General features: G+C 38.7%; 1 protein-coding gene across 10 annotated transcripts in view; it reads left to right on the top strand.

Moving 5' to 3' along the window:
* The window catches only part of BICD1 (BICD cargo adaptor 1), a 189741-nt gene extending 165918 nt beyond the window's left edge, over window positions 1-23823 (top strand). For 2 of the 10 annotated variants that reach the window (XM_056517531.1, XM_056517530.1), the window contains exons 9-10: window positions 8928-9000; window positions 19464-23823. In XM_056517531.1, coding sequence (XP_056373506.1) covers window positions 8928-9000; window positions 19464-19554 — 164 coding nt within the window. In that variant the 3' untranslated portion in view covers window positions 19555-23823. Of the gene's footprint in view, window positions 1-617; window positions 3774-8917; window positions 9001-19463 lie in introns of those variants that run through there. The other 8 variants (XM_056517536.1, XM_056517535.1, XM_056517534.1 and 5 more) reach the window with 8 other exon arrangements.
* The last annotated feature ends 201 nt before the right edge of the window (window positions 23824-24024 follow it).

Below are 24024 nucleotides of genomic sequence, written 5' to 3'. Positions count from 1 at the left end.
TACGCCGATAAATACGGTACTTATAGCCTTGGTTGTAGCATACAAACTCTGGATTTCAAACATTGGTCATTTTTGATTCACGGTCTCCTGCTTCATTGTATCACGCTATGTGTTGTGTTAAGATAACAGTGAATTTATGCTTTTGTACGATAAAGGGGCAGACCATCCTTAAATTCATGAATTTCTTACATTTGTTAAGACATTTCTAGACATAAGAAATTACAAAAACAAAATCAACTACTGTTTTATATTTTTTAATTTATAATAATAATTATAAAATAATGTTTAACTCTTATTTATTTTTAGATTTTTTTATTGCTTTATCTTCCTTACTGATGTAAAGGGAAGGAAGAGATATAGGCTTAATATAGATCATACATTTTTATATACATTTTTTTTACTGTTTAAACTTTTTTTAAATGATTTTTCTTTTAATATTTATTCCAACAAATCAAAAAAATAATAATCGATGGACTGCCTCTTTAACATGTAACCATATTCATACATATGCTTTCAAATTGCCGAATATAAGCAATTTAAAACTAATATTATTTTACCTTGATTTTGTCAACCTTTTGCCTTTGATGCAACATTGGGATTTTACATGAACTTTGAAGCAGCAGCTGTGATGAAGGCCTTTTGTCACAAGACATTTAGCCCCAATACATAATAACTTACTACAGGAATCTCATTTCAGCTGCCTGTCTCCTGGATCTGTTCTCCAGAACGTAAGTGAGGACAGGAAGAACAATGACCATCATGAAGAAGTATTATAAAGGCCACCGACTGTATTAGTATTTTTTCTTTCTTCAAAACTTTTTTATAAATTCAGATGTTATGTATTAGAAACATAAAAAAATTCTGATGCAAAGGACTCTCAGAACAGTTTTTTCTCTTCTCATCTTATTCTCCATTTAACGTGAAGCTGGACAGAAGAAACAATTATGCAAAAATATACCTGATTCCTGCTTTACCGCCATTTAAAAAAAAAAAAAAAAGTTGTTCCTTCCAATCACCCAAAAATGACTGTTGGATATCAATAGCTGACTTTATTGGGGTCTATGTACCATAGCAAAATCTGAAAACCTGAATAGGAATATCATCATGAGTCAAGACTGTCCTTCAGGACCCGGTGATGTTAGTGGGGATATTAAGATTCGGTCAACTCAAAAGAATTCTCAAAAGATAAATTCTGTAAGAATTGTAACACAGCAGAATGTGTAAATGTTTGATAAGCAAAGGTTAAGGGGTTGTCCACTTTAGAAATCCTTTTTTAATACACCCTATCAGGAAATTTTTAGTTAATTGGAGTAAGGAGGTGGCGGGGTCACGTCCGTATCATCGCCTCTTGGCCATAGTAGAGAGCAGGTACAAAGAGCTCCTCTTGCTCTGGAGGACCTTTCCTGTCCTACAAACAGGCAATTTATATTAATTGTCATTGTGTAATGCTAAATGCCACCTGTGGTGGCACTGCAAGAGAAGTAAACACTTAAAGCCAGGTTTTCCAACACTGGGATTGCTAGCTGGTGGACACTTTACGATTGAATTGTCAAGAATTTTCTTGCTAGTATGGATTGCCTTAAGTGGCGAACCCCTTTAACTGTTAGAGATCTATTACCATTTAAAGGGGTACTCCGCTGCCCCAGTGTTTGAACATTTTGTTCTGAACCTTTGGACCGGGCAGAGGGTTTGTGACATCACGCCGCGCCCCTCAAAACAAGTTTATGGGAGGGGGCATGATGTCAAACCCCCTCCCATAGAATTTCATTGGCGGTGTGGCGTGACGTCACGAGGGGGCATGGCCTTGATGTCACGACCCCCAGTCACGGGCACCCACGAACGCCAGATGCTGTTCAGAGATCGGGGGGAGGTTCTGCGGTGATCTCTGAGCAGCATTCTGCGTTCGTTTCCTTGGATAGGGGATAAGATGTCTAGGGTCGGAGTTCTCCTTTAAATCATTAGACTACAACATTTCTCTAGTAATGTTATTCTAAATGTATTAAGATTTTTATTTTATTTTTGTTCTATGCATGGAAAACGAGGTATTATGCAATTTTAGATTATAAATTTCATAAAATTAAAAAACAACAAAAACAGTACATCAAATTTATCGCATTGATACATGGACCCGGCAGAATGTAGCACAAAATGTTATGTCATCTGAAGGTATAACATGGAGCTAGTTTGGCTCATAGTATATTTATTTTCTCTGATTATTTATTCTATGTCCATTTGGTCTGTAGAATGCAATGATGACAATAAAAATAGTCTAGATCTGACTATATTCATGACATTTTTATATTTATTTTGGGATTTTATTTACTGAATAAAGTCTTTTTTTTTTAAAGGTTTATTATGAAAGTTTGTAAATAATACTATTATGAACAAATAAGTAGCCTGTGTTTGGCTCAGACTTCCCATAGTTCTCTATCACAGTCCATTGGTCTTCCTTTCTTTAGTAAAGGGATACAAATTTAAAAATTATATTTATAAAGTAATTGAAACTGTAGCAAAAATTAAAACTAGATAAAACTTATAGGCTCACAAAAATTTTTCCAATTATTTGTAGTTTTTAAACTATTGGGGCTTATTTTTTTTATTTTTTTTGAAAACTGAAATTCGAAACTAGAAAGACTAATTAATTTTGAAATTCAAAATGATGAAATTCGAATAAAATTATGTTTTACTACACAACACATTTAAAACTCACAGTTTTCACTAGTTTTTGATTTTGTCTAATAAATTTTTTTTTATAATAAAATATGATAGGAGTTTAAAGGGTCAGACACTAAATGTAATCTTTAAATTAACCATTCAAGATAATGTCAAAGTACTATATATTGCCCCAGGATTAAAAGTGCCACAAAAAAAAGCTCAATAACAAATTTGGGGACTTTATATTTCTTTGCTTAATGTAACCTCGATATTTTGTAACATAATAAAAGAGCAGCTCTGAGAAATAACCAATCCACATTTTGGATTTAACAAAGCCTTGATACATCAGTTTAAAGCCCATTACTCTTTTTCCCTCATAAGCCACTCCCTTTTGAGTGTGTCAATCTAAAGATGTCCATACACCTTATACTAAAGTCAGCCAAACCTGCCGACGCCAGCCAGTTTGGCCGATTGTATAAGGTGAATGGCGGCCTCCTGCCTCTCAGATGATGAGGCTGGGGAGAAGGGTTGGACATGCTGGATTTCACGGCCTGACCCAATTGTCCTGGGTGGATAGGCCAGCCCCAAAGCAATCTAGCTTTGGCTTACATTGCCCAAACATATATGTGTATGGGGTAGTCGGCATAGATAACTGTAGTTGAAAATGTATGCCCACCTTTAAACTTCCCAGGATGGACTGACTCAGGTTTTTGTTTTCCAAGTGTGCATGCAGTATACTCATGAAAGCGATATTGTTAAAGGTAGATCACATGATTATTTATTTTATTTGTTTCCCATTGCTTATGCAATTTCTGTTGCACAGACAACCTAATATATCAAAGTGGTGCTTATTTGAGATAATGTTAATATTTATAATCAAATGAATAAAAATTAAAAACAATAGATATTTTTGAAGGCTTCATTTTTCTAAATGAGGAACGTCATGCTGAAAATAACATCAGTATGTTCCAGATATAAGCTACTTTTGTCACCTCTGGACATGTGTACACAAAGCTGATCATTTTTGGAAACCTCAAACCAAGATTACCCAAAATGACATCAAAAAGTGGATTTCTATGGGAGTGGCCTCCATAAAGAAAATGGGGAACTATGTATAATGTATGGTGGACTAAAAATCTGTTGCATAAAATCTGGTCTGTATAAGGGGGTGGTCTTCTTAAAGGTTTTTTTTTTTTTTTTTTTAGAGGTTTCACGGTACATAACAATTTTTAGGCGCTACATTGTAAAAGGTATGTGGGTGCCCTGTCTAGAAAATTTTAGCAATAGAAGATTCCAAAAATGTTGTTCCAATAGGTGCTGCTTTTGAAGGTGAACGTATATGGGTCAGGGGCTGTTCTTATCACATCTTCCACTTATGTTTGAGGATACATTGGCATCCTGCCTAAAAGGGCAAAATATGGGCAGCACCCTTATTCTCTATAATGGCCCAAATCTAGTCAACTATTGATTACGTTTAGGCTATTTCTCACTTATATGCAGTCCCTAACTTGGCTCCTCAGTGATAGACCACTTATCTTTCTTTCAGTTGTGTAAAAGGTTGTTACCTTCTCCATTGGAAAATACTGGCCAGATTTCTATTGGTAAAAAGATTTTGCATGATTTGGGAGCTTTTGTTCCCACTGAGTGTTGGTAACTTTTTAGCATATTTACCTGCATCACCCAGAGATTCCAGAGGTTCTACTGAACTTAGATCACTGTAAAACTGGTCGAAGACCAGAAGGTTCAGGGTTGGGGACTGTGTTTCGGCCATGTGACACTTGCAAAAGTAAAAAGTGTGAACCCAAAAATCACTCTTTTTACTTTGAATAAACCTGTTCAAAGGAACAATTACTTAATACACATACATATACTCACACGATAGACATGCACATATACACCCTCACTACACACAGGGGGAGATTTATCAAAGGATTACGACTGGTTTTTCCTGTCTAAATTTTTCGCACAGAAAGTCGCAGTTTAAATATGTGCGACTTTTCTGCGACTTTTGCTTTAGGGGATTTTTAGAACATGATGCATTCTGGTCTATTTTAGATGGAAAAGTGCATTGGTGCTGAATTTATCAAAAGCGACTTTTCAGCGACAAGTCGCATCGGCTGAAAGTACGCTGAAATGTCCGACCGTGCTGGAGCTGGTTTGAATACAGTCTAAAGTATAGATCCCGAAGTCCGTGCGCAGAATTTATCAAGAGCCATGCGACTTTTGATAAATTTGGCGCACTATAGACCGGCCTAATGCTCTGTAGTTTGGTCTATATTGATGCGGGACATAGACAACTTTGATAAATCTCCCCCATAGACACATAAACAACATTCTAAGCCCAGTGGAAGTAAGTTTATTACTGGTTGATTGGTTGCAATGTTTTGCAAATGACAATCCTAAGGGTACAACTATCTGTAGATGCAAAATCATAGAATGTTGCACAAGCTTGTAATCCTTTTTATTTTTTTATCTGACTAACAATATTTTGTAGAGACAAACTTTCACCATGAATTGTGCAACTATAGGACAGTAGACTAAATACAGATAAGGATGAGAAAGGGGGGGGGGGGGGAGGGGTGAGTATGGGGATTAAGCAGGACATGGGGAGATACAGGAGGGAGAAGACAATCCAGTGCGGGTTATACGACGTTTTGATAATGGTCTAAGAAGCTCAAATCCACATGAAGCCAAAAACAGAGTTAATGTGGATTTAAGTTACATAGATTTGTAAATTACTTCTTTATAAAAAATCTTAATCCTTCCAGTACTTCAGCTGCTGTATGCTCTAAAGAAAGTTGTGTAGTTATTTCTGTCTTACCACAGTGCTCTCTGGTGCCTCCTCTGTCCATGTCAGGAACTGTCCAGAGTGGAAGAGGTTTGCTATTAGGATTTGCTCCTGCTCTGGACAATTCCTGACACGGACAGAGGTGGCAGCAGAGAGCACTGTGGTCAGACTGGAAAGAACTACAAAACTTCCTCTGGAGCATACCGCAGCAGCTGATAAGTACTGGAAGGATTAAGATTTGTACTGTGTTTCTCCGAAAATAGGACTGGGTCTTATATTACTTTTAGCCACAAAAAACACACTAGGGCTTATTTTCAGGGTAGGGCTACTTATTTACAGTACGGTATGCACATTAAACAACATGGCGGTTCCTCTGCCCCCCAATGTCCCATCCCCCCCCGCCGGTTTATCAGCCCAGCACCCTGCATCGGGGTAACAATCGTTTGTCACCCGCGAGCACAGTTTCTCTCCCCCCAAATAATTATCAGCCGCTGCGCTGTATCTATTCCTGTGCCCGGGCTGCAAATAGGGTATTAAAAAAACAAGCTTTAACTTACCGTACCTTCGTCCTCCGTTCCCCCGTTGCTAAGGCACCGGCCTCATGGTCCCTCCACTGTTCTTGCTGCTTCCTGGTGTTGGGACGTCACAGAGCCTTCAGCCTATCACCGGCCGCAGCGATGTCCCGTCTCGGCCGATGATAGGCTGAGCCAACTGTCGGCTTCTTACATCACAGTGGGCTCAGCCGATCATCGGCCGAGACGGGACATCGCTGCGGCCGGTGATAGGCTGAAGGCTCTGTGACATTCCCATCCCCAGGACATCAGCGATAACAGTGGAGGACCGTGAGGTCGGTTCCTTAGCAACAGGGAACGGAGGACGAAGGTAAGTTAAAGTTTGTTTTTTAATATTTGCAGCCCGGGCATTGTCTAGGTCAGTGGTCTTCAACCTGCGGACCTCCAGATGTTGCAAACATTTGCAACATCTGGAGGTCCGCAGGTTGGAGACCACTGGTCTAGGTCTTATTTTCAGGGTAGGGCTTATATTGCAGCTCACCCCGATAATCCAGCTAGTGCCTATTTTCGCAGGAGGGTGTATTTTCGGGGAAACACGGTATATAAAAGTAATTTACAACTCTGTTTAACTTTCTGGCACCAGTTGGTTTAAAAAAAAAAAATAGTTTTACACTGTAGTACCCCTTTAAGTACCATTCTCACCTCTGCGCCCCTTCTTATCCTTATCTATGTAGTCCTATAGCTGAACGTTTTATGGCCCATCTTAGTGTGAATTCTCCACATCTGTTGTTTTAACCCCTGTATATTTTTTAAGATGTAACCTGTGTGTTTTTCTGCTTATGTGCTCAGAAATGCTTTTGACTTGAAAAAGGGAGGTCTCCCGAAAGCGTCTCTACAAAAAAGTATTATAAAAAAAAGTATTACAGCATTCTGCTACATTCGATTGTATATATCATAAAATGTTGCAGTATCTTGTAATACCTTTTTTATTGGACTAACAGCATTTTGTAGAGACAAGATTTTGGGATTCCTCCCTTTATCAAGTCCAAAGCAAATCTTGATAAAGGGAGGAATCCCGAAATCTTGTCTCTACAAAATGCTGTTAGTCCAATAAATAAGATATTACAAGATACTGCAACATTTTATGATTTGCATCACTGGACTAATACGGCTACTCAAATTTACTCATATATATATATATATATATATATATGAACAAAGACGAGGTCCGGCACCAGGATGGTTGCAGATAAAAGCTTGCGTTACTTTATTGAAGAAATCGCTGTACAAGGTAGGACATCTTAGATGTCCTACCTTGTACAGCGATTTCTTCAATAAAGTAACGCAAGCTTTTATCTGCAACCATCCTGGTGCCGGACCTCGTCTTTGTTCTTATCCATTAGAAAAGCTGGAGGCGGTACCAGCCGGTCTACGCCACAGGTGGTGAGAAGGGCGTGCTAGCGGTGAGCAGCTCATACTTTGCTACAGATATATATATATATATATATATATATATATATATATATATATATTATTTTTTTAACCACATATCTATAATTCTATCTATCCCATATATATGGAATATTTATTCTATCTATCTATCCTTCCTATCTATTACATATCTATTTAACTAAACCTATTTTCTAGTTAGCTAACTATCTGTCTCTTTCTACTTGCTGGCAATTAAAGCATACCTGCCATTTTAAATAACTTTTCAGGATAAGCTGTCCTGTGTGTATACATGAGGCACAGCGCTATTTCTGGCCTTATGATAACTTGTATATGACATTGTTAGCAGGTTTCTGCTCTGCAGGCTTAAACTCTAATTTAATGTTCTCCCAGAGCTGGTGGATGGAGCCCTCTCCTCCCCACTCCATAGACTTCTATTACTTGTCTTGCCGACCCAGGACAAAGTTAAGCTGAATTTTCAAGTGGAATACAGTCTCCAAGAAGAGGGGGGAGAGTGATGAAGCTTGATAACAAGAGAAAGAAGCATTTTTGGCTAATAAGATATATAACAAAGTTCCTTATATTCACTTGGGCTATTAATATATGCAACGTTTGTTGAAATGACACAGTGCCTATTTATAAATTTAAATTGCATTATAATTTATAGGTCTAATCTATAAAATGCAGACTGATCCCTTTGAACACTAATTATTAAGTTTGCATTTTAAGCTATAATGTTCTAGAATTAGTTGGCTTCATGTGACTGTGTTAGTGTTGTGTGTTTCTCATTCTGTGTTTGTCTATAATCCATTTTATCACTGAAATACGTTGCTCTCTCTCTTTGCTATTGTAAATTGTGTTGCTGTCCTCTGCAGGAAAGAAGAAGGTACTGCACTCTGTTAAATGATTACTGCCTTATTCACACAGCATATTGTACCTGTGCTTAACTTATCTGTATTCCAAATTTAACACCTACTCGGTTCTGTGGTGCTGTACGTTTGCTGCAGTGGAGCCTTGGGCGTCCACGTATTGCATTGTGAATACAGGTGGATAAACGTGGGTACAATTCAAATTAATCTCAAAGGACATGGAGTGGAGACATTCCCCATCAGTGTATATGTTTATAAATGCAGTAGAATTTTGTACGTTTTTTGAATTATACTATCTTTAACTCGCTGGCCTTGCTTGGTGTATGTGTAGAATTACTATCTATGTTACTTTGATTGGGTTGTTCGAGATTTTTTGTTTATAAAAACAGCACCACCACTGCACATAGGCTTTGTTAGATATTGCAACTCAGCCTCATTTACTTGAATGGAACTGAGCTGCAATACCAGACACAACCTATGACCAGGAGTGGCGCTGTTTAAAAAAATAAATAAAGTAAAATAAAAATCAAATCTTGGACAACACATTTAACCCATGTTCTATTAACTACTTTTTCTGCTATCTTTTCTTCTTCTATATAACCATGGACCTTGTCATCTCTTTGTATATATGTCTAATTTATCAGTTTCTTGTAGATTGTCAGCAGCCTGCTGCCTCACCGCCACTCTACTCACAACTAACCCGGCGGCTAGACTGCCCGACCACCAGGTAATATGCAGTTAACTCACTTATGTATCTTTTCTTCACTGCATGCCAAGGTCAGCAAACCTCATGGTCTTCTTTCCTCTGTTTCCTTATCTGTACAATACCAATAATATTCCCCCCACCCCTAACACACTTTCTACGTAGGGTTCAATGACAGTTTAATGTTCAAGAATATTACTGTTTAAAGGGGATATCCAACAAATAAAAGTTATCCCCTATATACAGTATGGGGGATCGCTAGTTGACTATGGGGGTTTGACCATTGTGACTGTCCTCAGTCACAATCAATCGCTGCCCCATTCATTCTCTATGAGCTTTAAACTCAGCTAAGTTCAAAAGTCCCATAGACCAGAGGTCCCCAACCCAGTCCTCAAGGCCACCAACAGTCCAGGATTAGATTTTTTTCCTGTTTTATTCTAATATAGTAACTGAAAAAAAAATGTTGGTGGGCCGTGAAGACTGAGTTGGGGACTACTGGCATATCCAGTAAATGGAAAGATGGCCGAGCATGCGTGCTGGCACTCCATTTGCTCAGGGAACAATTGACCTTGTTCTCAGACAAATCGGAAAATGACCAAGTGACTTGCATAGGACAGTGTAGTGAGCACGCTCTGCAAAAATAGAGAAGAGGAGGAGCCTATCTGTTTCTATGATCAAGACTCTGTTCACCTTAGTGTTACGGTTTCTGATCCCAATAAATCCTGATCCCAGTCGGGTGTCTGGACTCTAGAAGAAGAAAATTAAAAATACTGCAGTTAAAATGATCTGTCCAGTTTGTCTCGGTAGTGACATGATAGGATATTTTCACTTGACAAAAATGCACAACGCTAAAAATAGTCTCTGCTTTTAAGCTCCTGACCTAATGGACTATATTTAACACAGTGAATTTCCTTAGTAAGTAACATTGGTTGGATCAGCAGTACATGCCAACACATGGCAGGGCTTCTTGTTATTATAATGGATAGGACAACTGCTGTACACATTGATCATGGTTATAGTAACTCTGCATGTGTTTACCATATTAGAATAGGGGTGGGGTGTCTATTTAAAGGCACACGATTTTGAATCTTCACCAGCAGTAGCCTCCAAACTTATCAAGTTTTGGTCTAGAGAACTGGAATATGTAGATCCTTGGTGTAGCCCATTTTGCCCTTTGGGGGAGTATGTTACATCCTTATCAGCAGATGATCCAAAGCAATAGGGATATATCCTTTGTAGCAGTAGCTTCTAGGTATTAAGGCCTATTAAGATGGTATTGGATATATGTGAACAGTGTGAGTCTTCACTCCCTGTATGGTTATTTTTTGGGGAAGATAAGCAGGTGATACTCCTAAATGCCTAAGTAGGTTATTAATAGACATAACAATATGTAAAAGAAATCACATCAGGCACTGCATAGATAGTACTTGTGGGAACAATTATCCATGATAGAAGACAAACACTGTATGGAATCCTCAGAACGTCACCCGTAGAATTGCATTGAGGGGGCGGGGTGTGACATCATGAGGGGGCGGGGCTATGATGTCATGAGCTCCTGGCGCCAGCTCTAGCGTTCGTAACAGTTTGTTCCAAATGCTGAGCAGCGGAGTACCTCTTTAAATCAAGCAGTATAGCAGAAGCAATGCATAAATCCAAGAAAGGAAAAAAAGGTTGCACTCACTCACTTGGAGGTCGTTTCACTTCATTTTGTTACTCCATGCGGATACAGACATGTAGAGCAGAGGAACGAACGAAATCCTGTCATGCTAATTATACGCCCCAATAATTAATCACTATGTTTAATATGTTTAATAGCATGATATCGGCCATTTTGTGTATAATGTAAGTAGGCCACTTAGGAGTAGAATACTTCTTGTCTTCTTAGATATTTATGGCTGTTTAGATAATGAGTCTTTGTACAGGGCTAGTTAGCCAATCTTGTGTCTATGTTATTGTAACTAACAATCAATTACCAAGACTAGAAAGACAGAGAGATTCACACGTCTTTGTGAAAGAGACCTTCATGGTATTATCTCTCTAATAAATTTGGATGTCTAGGTAGGCTCCAAGATGTCTATGAGAATCCAGGTTTTGATTACTTATAGATGTCAAAAATAATCCCTGAATTGTTAATTATGGCTCCATATGTCAAGTGTGGAATGTGGGTTTGAGACCAGTTATTGACAGTTAACCCTTAATGGTAATGATGCTAATTGCTTATGCAATAGCACCCCCTAGGGTATGGGTAGTTGACATTACACCGACAGGAAAGGCATTATGGGGGATATGCTCAATGCATTCTCGGTATTATAGTGATGTCATAGTCATTACCATATGTACACGCCCGACCTAATTAAAAAGTCTGGTAAACCAGATGTTAGGTAGACTGTGAACTGTACTGGGCTGAAGAGAACACAAAGACACAGGAAAGCATTACATAATTGCTTATACATATTGATAGAATTCCTACTCGCCAAACTAAGTATATTTCCCACACAGGAAACTTGTTTTAAGTTCTTCCTTCTAAAATATAGAGCAAGATCATATATCTCTGCTATCAGTCTTAGTAGTCTTACCAAAGTCATGTATAGAAAATAGTCCAGAATGGGGCAGAAGTATATCATAGTTCTTACATGTTCATATCCTTGGATGATTTGCCAATTCATGGAGTCATGTGATTTGTAGTTGGTTAGAAGGGGGTGGGGATTGTATTTAGCATTCCATATTGATGTCTATAATTAGATATTGCCCATCTTAATATCATGCGGTTCCTCTGGATAGAGTCATATGTAACCTTTTTCTTTTATGATATTCCTAAGCTAGTAGCTTTTGTTTTATTTTAACAAGTTACTACTCACATGTATTGTTCTACTAAATGTAGTCAATTAACAAGCTTGATATGTTTACTAATATATCTAATTGATATTCATTTGCATATATCATTGTGTTTGTTACTCATTTATGTTTATATCCTTATAACTAATAAATCTGCATACTTTATAATATAAAAAGTATATTATTGTATATTGCAATTTATGAATTTATGGAACGGTCTACCTCAGGAACTGGTCACAGCAGGAACAATTAACAGCTTTAAAACAGGGTTAGATACATTCCTGGAACAAAATAACATTAATGCTTATGCAGAATTATAAAACTACATCCCTTCATTCTCGGTATTCCCTTCATCCCCTTACACCCTTCACTTCAATACCCTGGTTGGACTTGATGGACGTATGTCTTTTTTCAACCATACTATGTAACTAACTATGTAAAATTGGGTGAAGAGGAGAGACAGCACCGATCCAATCAGCATGTGCAGGTGATCATCCGGGAATGCCAACCCGGAAAGGCATACAGAAATTCAGAGTGGATACAGCACCAAATAGCTGAGGACTCAGGCTGGTAGATGGAGCAAGACTTTATTTGCCATCCATGTGCAACGTTTCGGCAATAAACTGCCTTTTTCAAGCATGTAACATCCTTTAAGCGTTAATGTCATCCCGTCATAAAAAGAACTTTTTGATATCTGAGGAAATAGTCAGACTCAGATGTGAATTGTATTGATTTTCTTTGTCTATGTCAGGCCCAAGGCCTGATTATGGAAACATACATGTGTTTTATAATTGTATCTGTGAATAAACTAAGACCTGGGGGTGAGGTTCATTCAGACTGTGTGTTTGTGTATTGCATTTTATTGGGGGTCTTGCTGTTTGGATCTCCTTTGAAGTCGTGCACCTGGTCCCATCATATAATCAAACAGATAAGGGGTCAGGAAGAGAGATGCCCCACCTGGTGGGATCAGAGGGGAGGGGGGGAATGGAGTTTCCCTCCAAAGAAGCAGAGATAAGATTTAAAATGCTGGACTCAACTGTTGTTCAAGGCTGTACCAAAAGCTGACAAGAGCTGGACTCTCACTGACAAGGACGGCTATACCATCATGCTGTAAGAACTTCATCTTTTGTTTTCTGAACTTGCCTTGCTAAACTCTTTCATATGTTTGTAACTGTATGTCATTTGTTTATTTTTATATATATAGCACTGTGATACCTTTTATCAGATTAAATGTTTAATTAATCAGCTCTGGTCTTTGATCTCTAAATATAGGAGCTCACATTTCTGAAGGCAGCTCTGGTGAAACACGTTTATCTAAGGGTTAATTTGGTGACTTGCTGGGACTAGTAGTGGATACCCAGAGGTCTGGCGGCTTCAACCCTTGCACCATCACACTCTCTTTAGCGTCTTAGCTGGACCGATAGGGTGTGATCGTGACAACTGGTGGCAGCGTCGGGATATATTTAGAGATTTTTAGTGCTTGCTGGATTTTACCTGTAAGGAAATCTTAGCACTAAAAAGAAATTGCATACATATTCTTGTGTGTAAATTCCAAAGACAGAGCTCAGTGCTGGTTTAAAAGACATACAAAAAGAGTGCAAGACAGTTCTGTCCTCCCCATCTCCTGTTTTACCTCCTCTGTCTCATCTCGGAAATATGGAGGCATATCGCATGCAGTCCAAGCCTGCACTGGAGCTAATGTGCCAAGAAAAGGAGATCCCTACTGCAGGAAAGAACAAGGACCAACTTATTGCTGATCTTGTGGAGTATGATGCCCGTGCAGAAGAGCTGAGTGACATGAGACAAAGTCCTACAGCTGGAACTGCCATCCAAGGACTGATATCTCCTGGGGAATACAACATTACTCCCCATCAGGACAGTACTCCACATGAGGCCTTGGACTCTTATATGCGGACTGCCTTACAACACCTTGGGAATGTGGATGCTAATATGAAACTCTAACTGCTTCTCCAGTACCAAACTGCAGAGAGAGAGGCACAGATACGAGCTGCAGAGAGAGAGAGGCGGCAGAAAGAGAGGCCCAGCGAAGGCATGAATTGGAGGTTCTGAGGCTGAGAGAGGATGCTTTATCTGCACACAGTGATGTGCAGGATCAAGGAGACCACAAACCTTGCTTGGAACATTTCCCCATGTTGGAGAAAGATGGTGATCTGGATGTGTTCCTCAGGGGATTTGAAAAGGTTTGCCAACAGTTCCATCTACCTATGGAACAGTGGGGACGATATCTAACCCCACGGCTGCGAGGGAAAGCTCTGGATGTGTTTGCTTCGCTTCCCTCTGAGAGTGACCAGGACTATGAGGCAATAAAATCTGCCCTGCTAAAAAGTTTTAATCTGACTCCAGAGGCTTATCGGAAAAAGTTTCGGACTTTGCAACAAAGTGCCACAGAAAGCTGCACTCAACATGCAGGTCAACATGCAAGCTCCAAACACGGAGCTTTGAAGCCAGAGAGTGGATATTGGACCGCAAGCCCAAGACTGCAACGGAAGCAGCAGAACTTGGAGACGACTTTGCCAACAACCGGGCACCAACAGCAAAGCGTGGATCTGCACAAGCTGGAGCAAGTACCTGGAGGGGAGCCACACACCCACAGAGCACCACCAGCAGCACAAAGCCAGCCGGAAAATTCTTGCCATCAGCACCAAAAGCCACAGGAGCCACATTGGGTCAGGGGGACACCCGCCGATGTTACAGATGCAACAATATTGGGCACCTGAGTGCCACTTGACCCTACAAAAAGAATTCTCCACCAGCAGCTGGAGGACACACAGCCATTCTTCTGGTGTCCGGAGCGGTGGAGAGCGGATAACCTTGCAGAGTGTAACTGTGGGTGACCGGGTGACAGTGGGTTTGCGAGATTCTGGAGCCTCCTTTACCTTGGTGCAGCCTGAAGTGGTGGATACAGAGGACATCATCCCTGGTATAACCATGGCTTTAAAAGGAATTGGAGGTGTGCGGCCTGCTGTGCCCATGGCCCATGTGTACCTGGATTGGGGTACAGGCAAAGGTTTGCGGGAGGTGGGGGTCTCTGTATACCATCATGCTGTAAGAACTTCATCTTTTGTTTTCTGAACTTGCCTTGCTAAACTCTTTCATATTTTGTAACTGTATGTCATTTGTTTATTTTTAGATATATAGCACTGTGATACTTTTTATCAGATTAAATGTTTAATTAATCAGCTCTGGTCTTTGATCTCTAAATATAGGAGCTCACCTTTCTCAAGGAAGCTCTGGTGAAACACATTTATCTAAGGGTTAATTTGGTGACTTGCTGGGACTAGTAGTGGATACCCAGAGGTCTGGCGGCTTTAACCCTTGCACCATCACACTCTCTCTAGCGTCTTAGCTGTACTGATAGGGTGTGATTGTGACAGTCTACAATTCACCAGGTCATAATTTTGATATTTTTAATATTTTTCAAACTATAACATTTTTCATAATTAATATTTTTATGACCATAATTCATAATTGAATTATTATCGCACGACAATCCATGGAGCGGGGAGCAGAGAGATGCAGCTCTCACGTGCAGAGGGGGGCGTACCACTGAGACTAGCTTCGCGTCATGCGTGATGTTTCTTCCTATCAGCTGTACATCTACCTGTGGTAAGGGGATTCCTTATAGCAGTGTTAGGTAACCATAGTAACCATAAACAACTTAACAATAACACCAAATGTAATTAATCAAGTTAAAAGCAAATAATCACTGCATAGGAATGTGATTTATATGAACGGGGATAAATCATTTCGCTCATTTAGTCCCAAAGGATCTAAAGCTTTCAACTTCATAATCCATAAAGCTTCTTTTTGAAGCAATTCTTCATGGCGATCTACCCCAAAGGGGACATTTTCTATTTGCTCCACTCCCGCAAACTTTAATTCATTTGGATTATCATGTGCCTTGCACATATGTTTAAAGGAGATCTGTAGTGCTCTGAACTTACCCCCTATCCGAAGGATAGGGAAAAAGTTATAGATCGCGGGGGGTCCGAGTGCTGGGGCCCCCGCAATCTCCTGTACGGGCCGCGGCAATGTACAGAAAAGGGGGCGTTCCGTTCCCGCATTAAGCGGCAGCCAGCACGCCCCCTCCATGTATCTCTATGGGATTCATGGAGGGGCATGCCAGCAGCCGCATCATGTAGGGACAGAACGCCCTCTTTCCTGTACATACAGCCCCATACAGGAGATCGCGGGGGGCCCCAGCACTCGGACCCCCCCCGCAATCTATAACTTATCCCCTATCCTTCGGATAGGGGATAAGTTTAGAGCACTACAGATCACCTTTAATAAAGCGGGTGTCTCCTTTTTCAGTGAAGAGCGAATAGAGAAGTTCCCTTATTCGTGTAAATAATTTTTGTTTTGTCTTGCCTATGTAAAAATAGCTGCAAGTACAAATTATGGCATACACAACAAAGGATGTTTGGCAGGAAATAAATTGGGGCTCAATTTCAAATGTTCTCTCTTTTGTGTTCTGCGTTTTTTATTTTTAATGCAATCTCCTACTGCTTTTGTGTGTCTAAATGTAATGAGGGGTTTTTCCTCGGCCAAATTTCACAGATCTGGATCATGCTAAAAAAAATTATTTTTATGCAATCATTCATATTTGTTTTGGCGAAGGAAAAAACGCATACATTATAATTTTTTCTATCTTTTTATTTTGGTGTCAGTAATTCATCTCTTGTTCTGCATTGTGCTTTTTTATAAGCTCCTTCTATTATATTCTGATACCCTCTGTTCTTTAGTGTCTTGCTCAGTTCATTTACTTGTTCTTCATATTTCTCAGGATTGCTACTGACTCTTTTTAAAGGGGTACTCCATTGCTCAGTGTTTGGAACAAACTTTTCCGAACACTGGAGCTGGCGCTGGGAGCTTGTGACATCATAGCCCACCCCCTCGATGCAAGTCTATGGGAGGGAGCGTGGCGGCTGTCACGCCCCCTCCCATAGACTTGCATTGAGGGAGTGGGGTGTGACGCCATCAGGGGTCGGGGCTATGATGCCACGAGCTTCCGGCACAGGAACAGTTTATTCCAAACGCTAGCAGCGAGGTACCCCTTTAATCTAAGCATTTGGCTATATGGGATATTATTTTTTACAAAAAATGGATGAGAGCTTGCGTAGTGTAATAGGGAATTCCTTGCAATTGTTTTTCTAAAACCCGATGTTTCCAGGATACCCTTGTTTAACTGTAATTTTAAATCGAGAAAATCAATGGTATCGTCTCCATATTGACTGGTGAACAACTTGTTTACGTTATTGGCTGTGTTTAAATACGTCGCAAAATTGGAAAAATTATCACTAGTACCCTCCTATGCTATCAATAGGTCATCCACATATCGTAAATAATACTTTATGTGGTGCTCATATGGGTTACCAGAACAAAAAAACGTACCTCTGTTCAAGCACAGTCAAAAAGATGTTTGCATAGATGCATGATATAGGCCTGCCCATGGCTGTGCCATGGGCCTGCCTATACCAATGCCCCTCATGCAAAAATGTGGTTTTTTGAGACAAAAAGAGCTTCGTCCACAAAATCTGCAGACTTATCTGTTTCAGACAGCAAGGCATTCATAGCCTGTACACCCGCATTGTGTGGGATGCGAGTGTACAGGCTCTCGCCGTCTATAGATGGTAACTTGTATGAGTCCTGCCCACATTTTTTTTCAAAAGCACCTAGTAGTTCATTTGTGTCTTTTAATAGTGTGGGAATGCTTTTTAAGAGTGAAGCCAGGAGCCATTCTAAATAACTCAAAAGTGCCTCAGTGATAGACCCTATACTGCCTACGATTGGACGGCCGGTAGGGGTATCAATATAATTGTGCACCTTCAGTAATACATACCACTTTGCGGGTTTTGGGATGTCAGGGATTAATTTTTCAGCCATTTTATTTGACAGTACTCCCTTTTCCACCTGGCGCCTAAGAAGGGACCTGAGGGGGTCCATAGTGTGCCTGGTGGGATTTTCTTTTAGTTTCTCATAGGTAGCACTTAAATGGCGGTCAATTTATTTATTGTATGCAGACATAGTTCACACACAGCTCTGCCTTTGTCAGCTTTAGTAATATGTAGATCTTTTTGGGAGCCTAACCATTTTATGGCTTTCCTTTGAGGTTATTGAGGTTATTAATAGACTCTATAACCCAGCATGTTACTCCTTAGATGCCCCAGTCCCAAGTCAGGGATTACTGTGACATTGTAAGAAGTTTTACAATTTAAAAAAAAAAATTTGTTAATAAAACCTTTTTTTAGTTATTCGACTTTTTCTTATTAAATGAAAACAATTATTTAAATTAACAATATAGAAGTATGTCTATTTTAGTATTTTTTATGTATCAGTAATGACTCATTCTATAAAAGAAAATTAAAAAATTAGAATGCGGGTGCTGCAGGGAGATCGCGGGGGGTCCCAGGAGCGGGCCCCCCACTATCAGACATCTTATCCTCTATCCTTTAAGGTCTATCTCTTGGCACTTCTGCTAATCATCTGATTGCAGGGTTAAAGGGAACGTCCTATGTATGTAATTCTAGTTGCACTTGTTAGATGTAACCAGGATATAGAAAATAAAAGTGGGAGGGCACAGATCGATGTAGGTTTCCAATCAATAATGTATCCTACTGACCATTTTTTGAAGTGGTGCAGCGGCCAAAGTGGACTAAAAGATATCCAAAATGGCATGGGTGCTCTATTCCATAAACAGCAAACTATAGATACTAATATGATAAAAGAAATTGGAAGGGCACTAACCACATTCCTGTCTTCTTAGTTTTCATCTTGCCATAAAGAGTAACGATATGGCGTGGACAGATGCAATCAGGGTGTTTAGAGGCTACAGTCGTTTCATGCATAATGACATATGTCCGTCATTACGCATGAGACGGCTGTTGCCCCTGAGCGCCCTGATTGCATCCGTCCACTCCAACCTGCTATTCACTATGGAAAGATTAAAACTAAGAAGACATGAATGTGGTTAGTGCCCTTCCAATTCCTTTTCTTTTATTATATCTTGTTAGATATAAGTCTTGAGACTTGAAATAATTAGTTTGTTCTTTTCTTTTGTATTATAGCTATTCATTTTTTAATTTCGAACAACTTTGCTGACGGCAGCCATATTGGAAGCAGACACTTTCTGCCTGTATTGTCTGTATAGACTGTTCTGCAGAAGTGTGTGTTTTATGACTGCTGAAACGAACCAGATAGAAACATCAGTTTCCTGGAAGAAACAGAAATAAAGCACCTCGCCCTAATAGTGGGCATGACAGGTGTGCATTTACATACATACATGACGGGATGTATACATAGCCTTATCAAAGTGAATAGCCTTACTATCTTGCCTTATGTAGGCTTAGAGGAGAACAACTGACTCTGCTCATTCTGCCTCAGCCTATACTGCAAAGCTGACAAGTGACTTGTCTACTATTACTACTATAGCAAGATTTTATTTTTGGGTAGTCACAAAATAAAATAAAAAGCACCACCTTAGTTCTAAGACTACACAGATATATGGTTGACTGAATTGTTCCATTCATCATTTTGTGGTATTTTGTAATGTCTGTGAACAAAGTCCTCTTGTCATAAATTGTCACTTGTTCTCATGCTGGTCACCAATTGTCTTTTTATTTTTTATCTTTTAGTCCTAATTTAGCACTCCAAGGAGAGAGAACACATTCCAACCCACAGTGCACCCCTCTCTACTGTCTCTCCAAAACACCCCCTAACCTGTAGACTTCAAAAAAGATGCTAAAATGGGAAAGTAGAACTTTGGTCGCAATCACAAGCCTGGTGAAACCAGAAGTATGGACTTATACTGTTTCGCTATCCAGACTTATGTCAAGATACAGAGAAGCACAGAAGGAACATAGTTTTACCGGAAGACCATTCTTTGGTGACCTTTATCACAGCAGATGCTGATGACATGGAAAGTATGCAGATAAAGGACTGTTCCTTAAACTCATCAGTGTTCCAGGATACTAAAGACAATATATAAAGCCGCGTTGGACGTAATTCTTCACTTTTCATAGGCGGTCATAAGGTTGATTTTTTTATTTGTTGTTAAGAGCATGCTATTTATTTTTTTTATATGATTTTGCACCCTTTACTGTGATCTACATACTTTAGGACAAAACTATTCTTTGGGACATTGTATGGTTAGTCTAATGCAAAGCATTTTGGATTTCTATGGAATATAGGGTAAGGTAGCCGTAATTATGGGATGTTGTAGTGTTTGGGTGGCTTAAAACATGGGCAACCGCATCACATGAGACGAGGAGCTCAACATCAGGCAAAGGTTTGTTCAGTTGGTTACAAGAATGACAAGACTTTCTTAAAGCGTACCTATCGAAGAAATATCTTACATGGGGAAGGTGGCATCTCACCTACCTTCCAGTAGATTGTAGTTCAGGTAATTGTTAGGAAACCTCTGTTATTACTATAAAAATGCATCCAATGTAAAGAAGTGGAGGGGACAGGAGGGGGGATGTAGACAGAGTGTTTGAGGGGAGGAAGAGTAATAACTAGGGAGAGACATTTCTGCTCATAGCACGTGCCTGAATATGACACCAGAAAGACTCCATCAAAGAGAGAACATTTACACCTACAACTGCCCAAGAGTAGGAGATTGCATTTTTTTTTTTGTATCGGTAAGTACGCTTTAAATATTAGTGAGTCTACTCCTTCCATATACTTGTGTATTTGAAGATAAGGTGGGTAACACACCCAGTGAGAACAATGAGTTTAAAAGCATGTACAAGCCTAAAAATGACCATTGCCTAGAAGTTCTAAAATCCCCCTCAAGGGGAGGTATCGCCTCTTATGCTATGTCTAGATTATATCTACTTGAGAAATTAATAATGAAACAACATGGGTTGTGGGTGTTTTTTTTTTCCGAATGTTACCGCAATATCAATGAAAGTTTTTGAAACTGCAATACCTCCTTTCACCACCATGCGGTGACCACCACCTTCCATAGAGACCAATACAACAGAACCACCAGCTCTGAGATCTTACCCTCTTATATTTGAAATGTGGTAACTTTGGAAAGGAAAATCTTCTAGAACCTGGTGGACCACACGCGTTATCTACAAGCAGCATTCTACATCATGGGTTATTCTGAATTTCGGTGCTTTGGTGCCTTAAAGGATTATTTTCATGGCTAAACCAGTTACACTGACTAACTATCATTGAATGATTCTGTCAATTTTTCTGGATTGATTGATTGGGTTGGATCTCTTCTCCTCAGCGGTCATTCATCTTAAGGTTTTCCTTGCTCTCGAGGAGTTAGGTAGAAGTTTAGATTTATTTTTAAATCAATAGGTATATACTTGGCCAATGGTCTTCATTACTAATAATAGCTTGCACAAATTGTGTTTGAGGTGGATTGGATTGTCGATGACACCATGTTCTCTCCATGCACTGATATGTTTATGCACTTGACCCTTTTTTAATTCTGTAAGGTTGTTATTGCTACTTATATAGTTTTAACTTAAAATTCCATCACTCGTATGGTATAGCACTCATTGACTATGGATTCTGTATTTGAAGGTCCTTTCCAGGTGGCCTCTAACTCTCTGTGGCCTAGACTTATGCAATGGGTTTACTTGATTGACTTTCTTAGTGATACTGAGAATAGGGGCTTCTGACTTTTTAAAATGGCTGTCCCATTCAGGAAATTGAAAGCCATGTTCTGGATCAGGAGATGTGCTTCTGAGACCATCAAGACTCACTATATTCTGTCGTTTGAGATTAAACAGATAAAGGTCTGCTCTTCCTTTTTCAAAAACTGTTGGCTGTGTCTGGTACTGCAGCTCAGCCCCATTCATGTGAATGTAATATCAAACAGAGCCTATGAGTGGCAGACCATATTACTAATATACTTTAAGGCATTGATCATTTGTTAAAGGGGAATTCCATCTAAATTCATTGTCCAACATACAAGTTGACAATTGTTATGAGCCATGATTGGTGCTCCCAATGAATTTCTGAACAAAGGGACTATGCACAGATGTAATATGAAACTCCTTGGTCCAAATACAATGTGTAATTTTTACTACTGGAATCTTTTTATGGGGTAAAAGACCTTTGGGCTCCTCTTGCACCAGTGCCTGGGTATAGCTGCTACCTCTGCTCCCCTTCCTTCCCAAGGACTGAGGTTTTATACAGTACTTAGCCAGCGCTTAGGCATTTTGTAGAGGCCTATTTCTTTGAGAATTTTGTGTAGTCAGTATGACTTGCAAGGAAATCAGTTATGGTGCAATTCCCCTTTAACTTATGTAGAAGAATGAGTTGACATTGACGTTTTGCAATCTTGTGTTTGCCAATTTTTGAAATATAAGTTTCTTTTGGTGGCTGGAAAAAAAAAGTTTATATAAACAGGGTGAATGATCAATGCTCGTGACATTTGAAGATATGTGTCAATGTTATGAAGTCTCATTTTCAGCTATGCAAAACTTTCCAGAGCTAAAGAGCCTTTTGTGCTGCATTAGGTAACATTGAATTTTGAAGCCATCGGTACCAACTATAGACCTAAAACTTTTACATAGCTCTATGGGATTTTCATCATAAAATTGCAGATGTCTCAGTTACCAACAACATACAGACAACCATATTGTATAGTGACCCAATATTCTATTTTACCTAAACATGAAAGAATCATGATGGGTCAACAGGCTGTCCACTGCGGCCAAATTGGGAAGGACCCCCACATTTATAAGCCACTAGGAAGACTTGAAACAGCCATATATTACATAGTTGCCATTTTACTTGAGTTTCTGGCCCAGTATGCAATCATTACAGGTCTTTTTTCCTTTGAGAATATTGTCTTCTGTTCTCTAAAATCACAAAAAAGTCAATGTGGTAACAAAGCCTCAGGCTGCTAAAATGGGACGACAATTTTACCAAAATTGTGATTCTAAAAATGTAAAAAAAAAAATTATTGATGCAGTATTTTTTTCCAGCCCAAAGTGGTAAATTTATACGCAGATTCATTACCATAAGGATCATACAGTTTGTGCATTGATATGCGGTTTGTAGTTAGAGTATTGGATAAACATGTAAGTCTTCGAAAGGAAAAATCTTTTGCTCACTATCCTAAATTTCAAAAGTAACAATAACAAATGTGGAACATAATTTTAATTATTATTTTTCTATTATTATTTATAAGTTATTACTAATAGGTAACATTTAATTTATTTATTCATTTACATTTATATATTTCATTTTAATTAATTAATTTAATTTTTAAGTTCCTTCTAATCTTATATGATAATTTTATTTTAGTTTTATGAAACCTTAACTGAATTTACAAAAAAAAAAATATATAATATAAAGTATCTTTTCTCTTTATTTTATTAAAAAAATTATACGTCCAGTATACTTGGTTACTGGAATTTTTTTTTTAGTTTATCTTTTATTGTTTTTCCCATTCTAAAGAAATTTTAGAATCGATAGGTGAGAAATTGTCAAGTATTTTCAGAATTTTAATAATTTCTGTCAAATTTATATTTCAGTTCCATTGTAAGTATTTTTTTAAGTGTTATTTCATCAAATTTTTTGCTTTTTATGGCCATTTTTAAAAGAGACCAACAGATTTTTTGTTTATTTTGTTTTCTGGATGTTACAATTTCGATATTCATGTTATTAAACCAACAGTATTTCACTTTTCAATTGTGTCATTATGAGTTGTAGAAAATATTTTTTGCTTTTATACCCAGAATACCTCACTTAATTTTAATGCTATTACAGTATTCATTTGTCACCATACTATTTGGATATGTATAAATTGTTTTATGTCATCTCTTCTTTTTACAGAAAGTTTAAAAAAAACACAATAGTAAATGAATTTGTCATGTTCACTCAATATTATTTTTCTTTTTCATTGTTTGGTACTTTTTTTTTCTTTATTCCTTTGTTAAAATTGATCTTTCCACTATTTGTATGGTGCGGCACGGAGTCAAATTTTGGGTACAAATGAATTGGAATGTTAAATGAATAAAAATTAAATAATCAATTTTAATTTGTTGTTCTGATTGTTTTATTATTTGTGAGGCAGTCTTTTGATTCTTTTATTTTTAGGGATAAAAACAAAAAAAGAAAAAGAGTTGAAAGAGACTGGTTTATTATAGGAAATCACTGCCAAATAATGGGTACAAATACTTCTTATGGCATGGTGCGTCCATAACCTTTACCTTATTGATTACG

This window comes from Hyla sarda, chromosome 4 (assembly GCF_029499605.1).
Source record: "Hyla sarda isolate aHylSar1 chromosome 4, aHylSar1.hap1, whole genome shotgun sequence".
NCBI classification, from domain to species: Eukaryota; Metazoa; Chordata; class Amphibia; order Anura; family Hylidae; genus Hyla; species Hyla sarda.
This window is presented reverse-complemented; position numbering and strand designations above follow the sequence as displayed.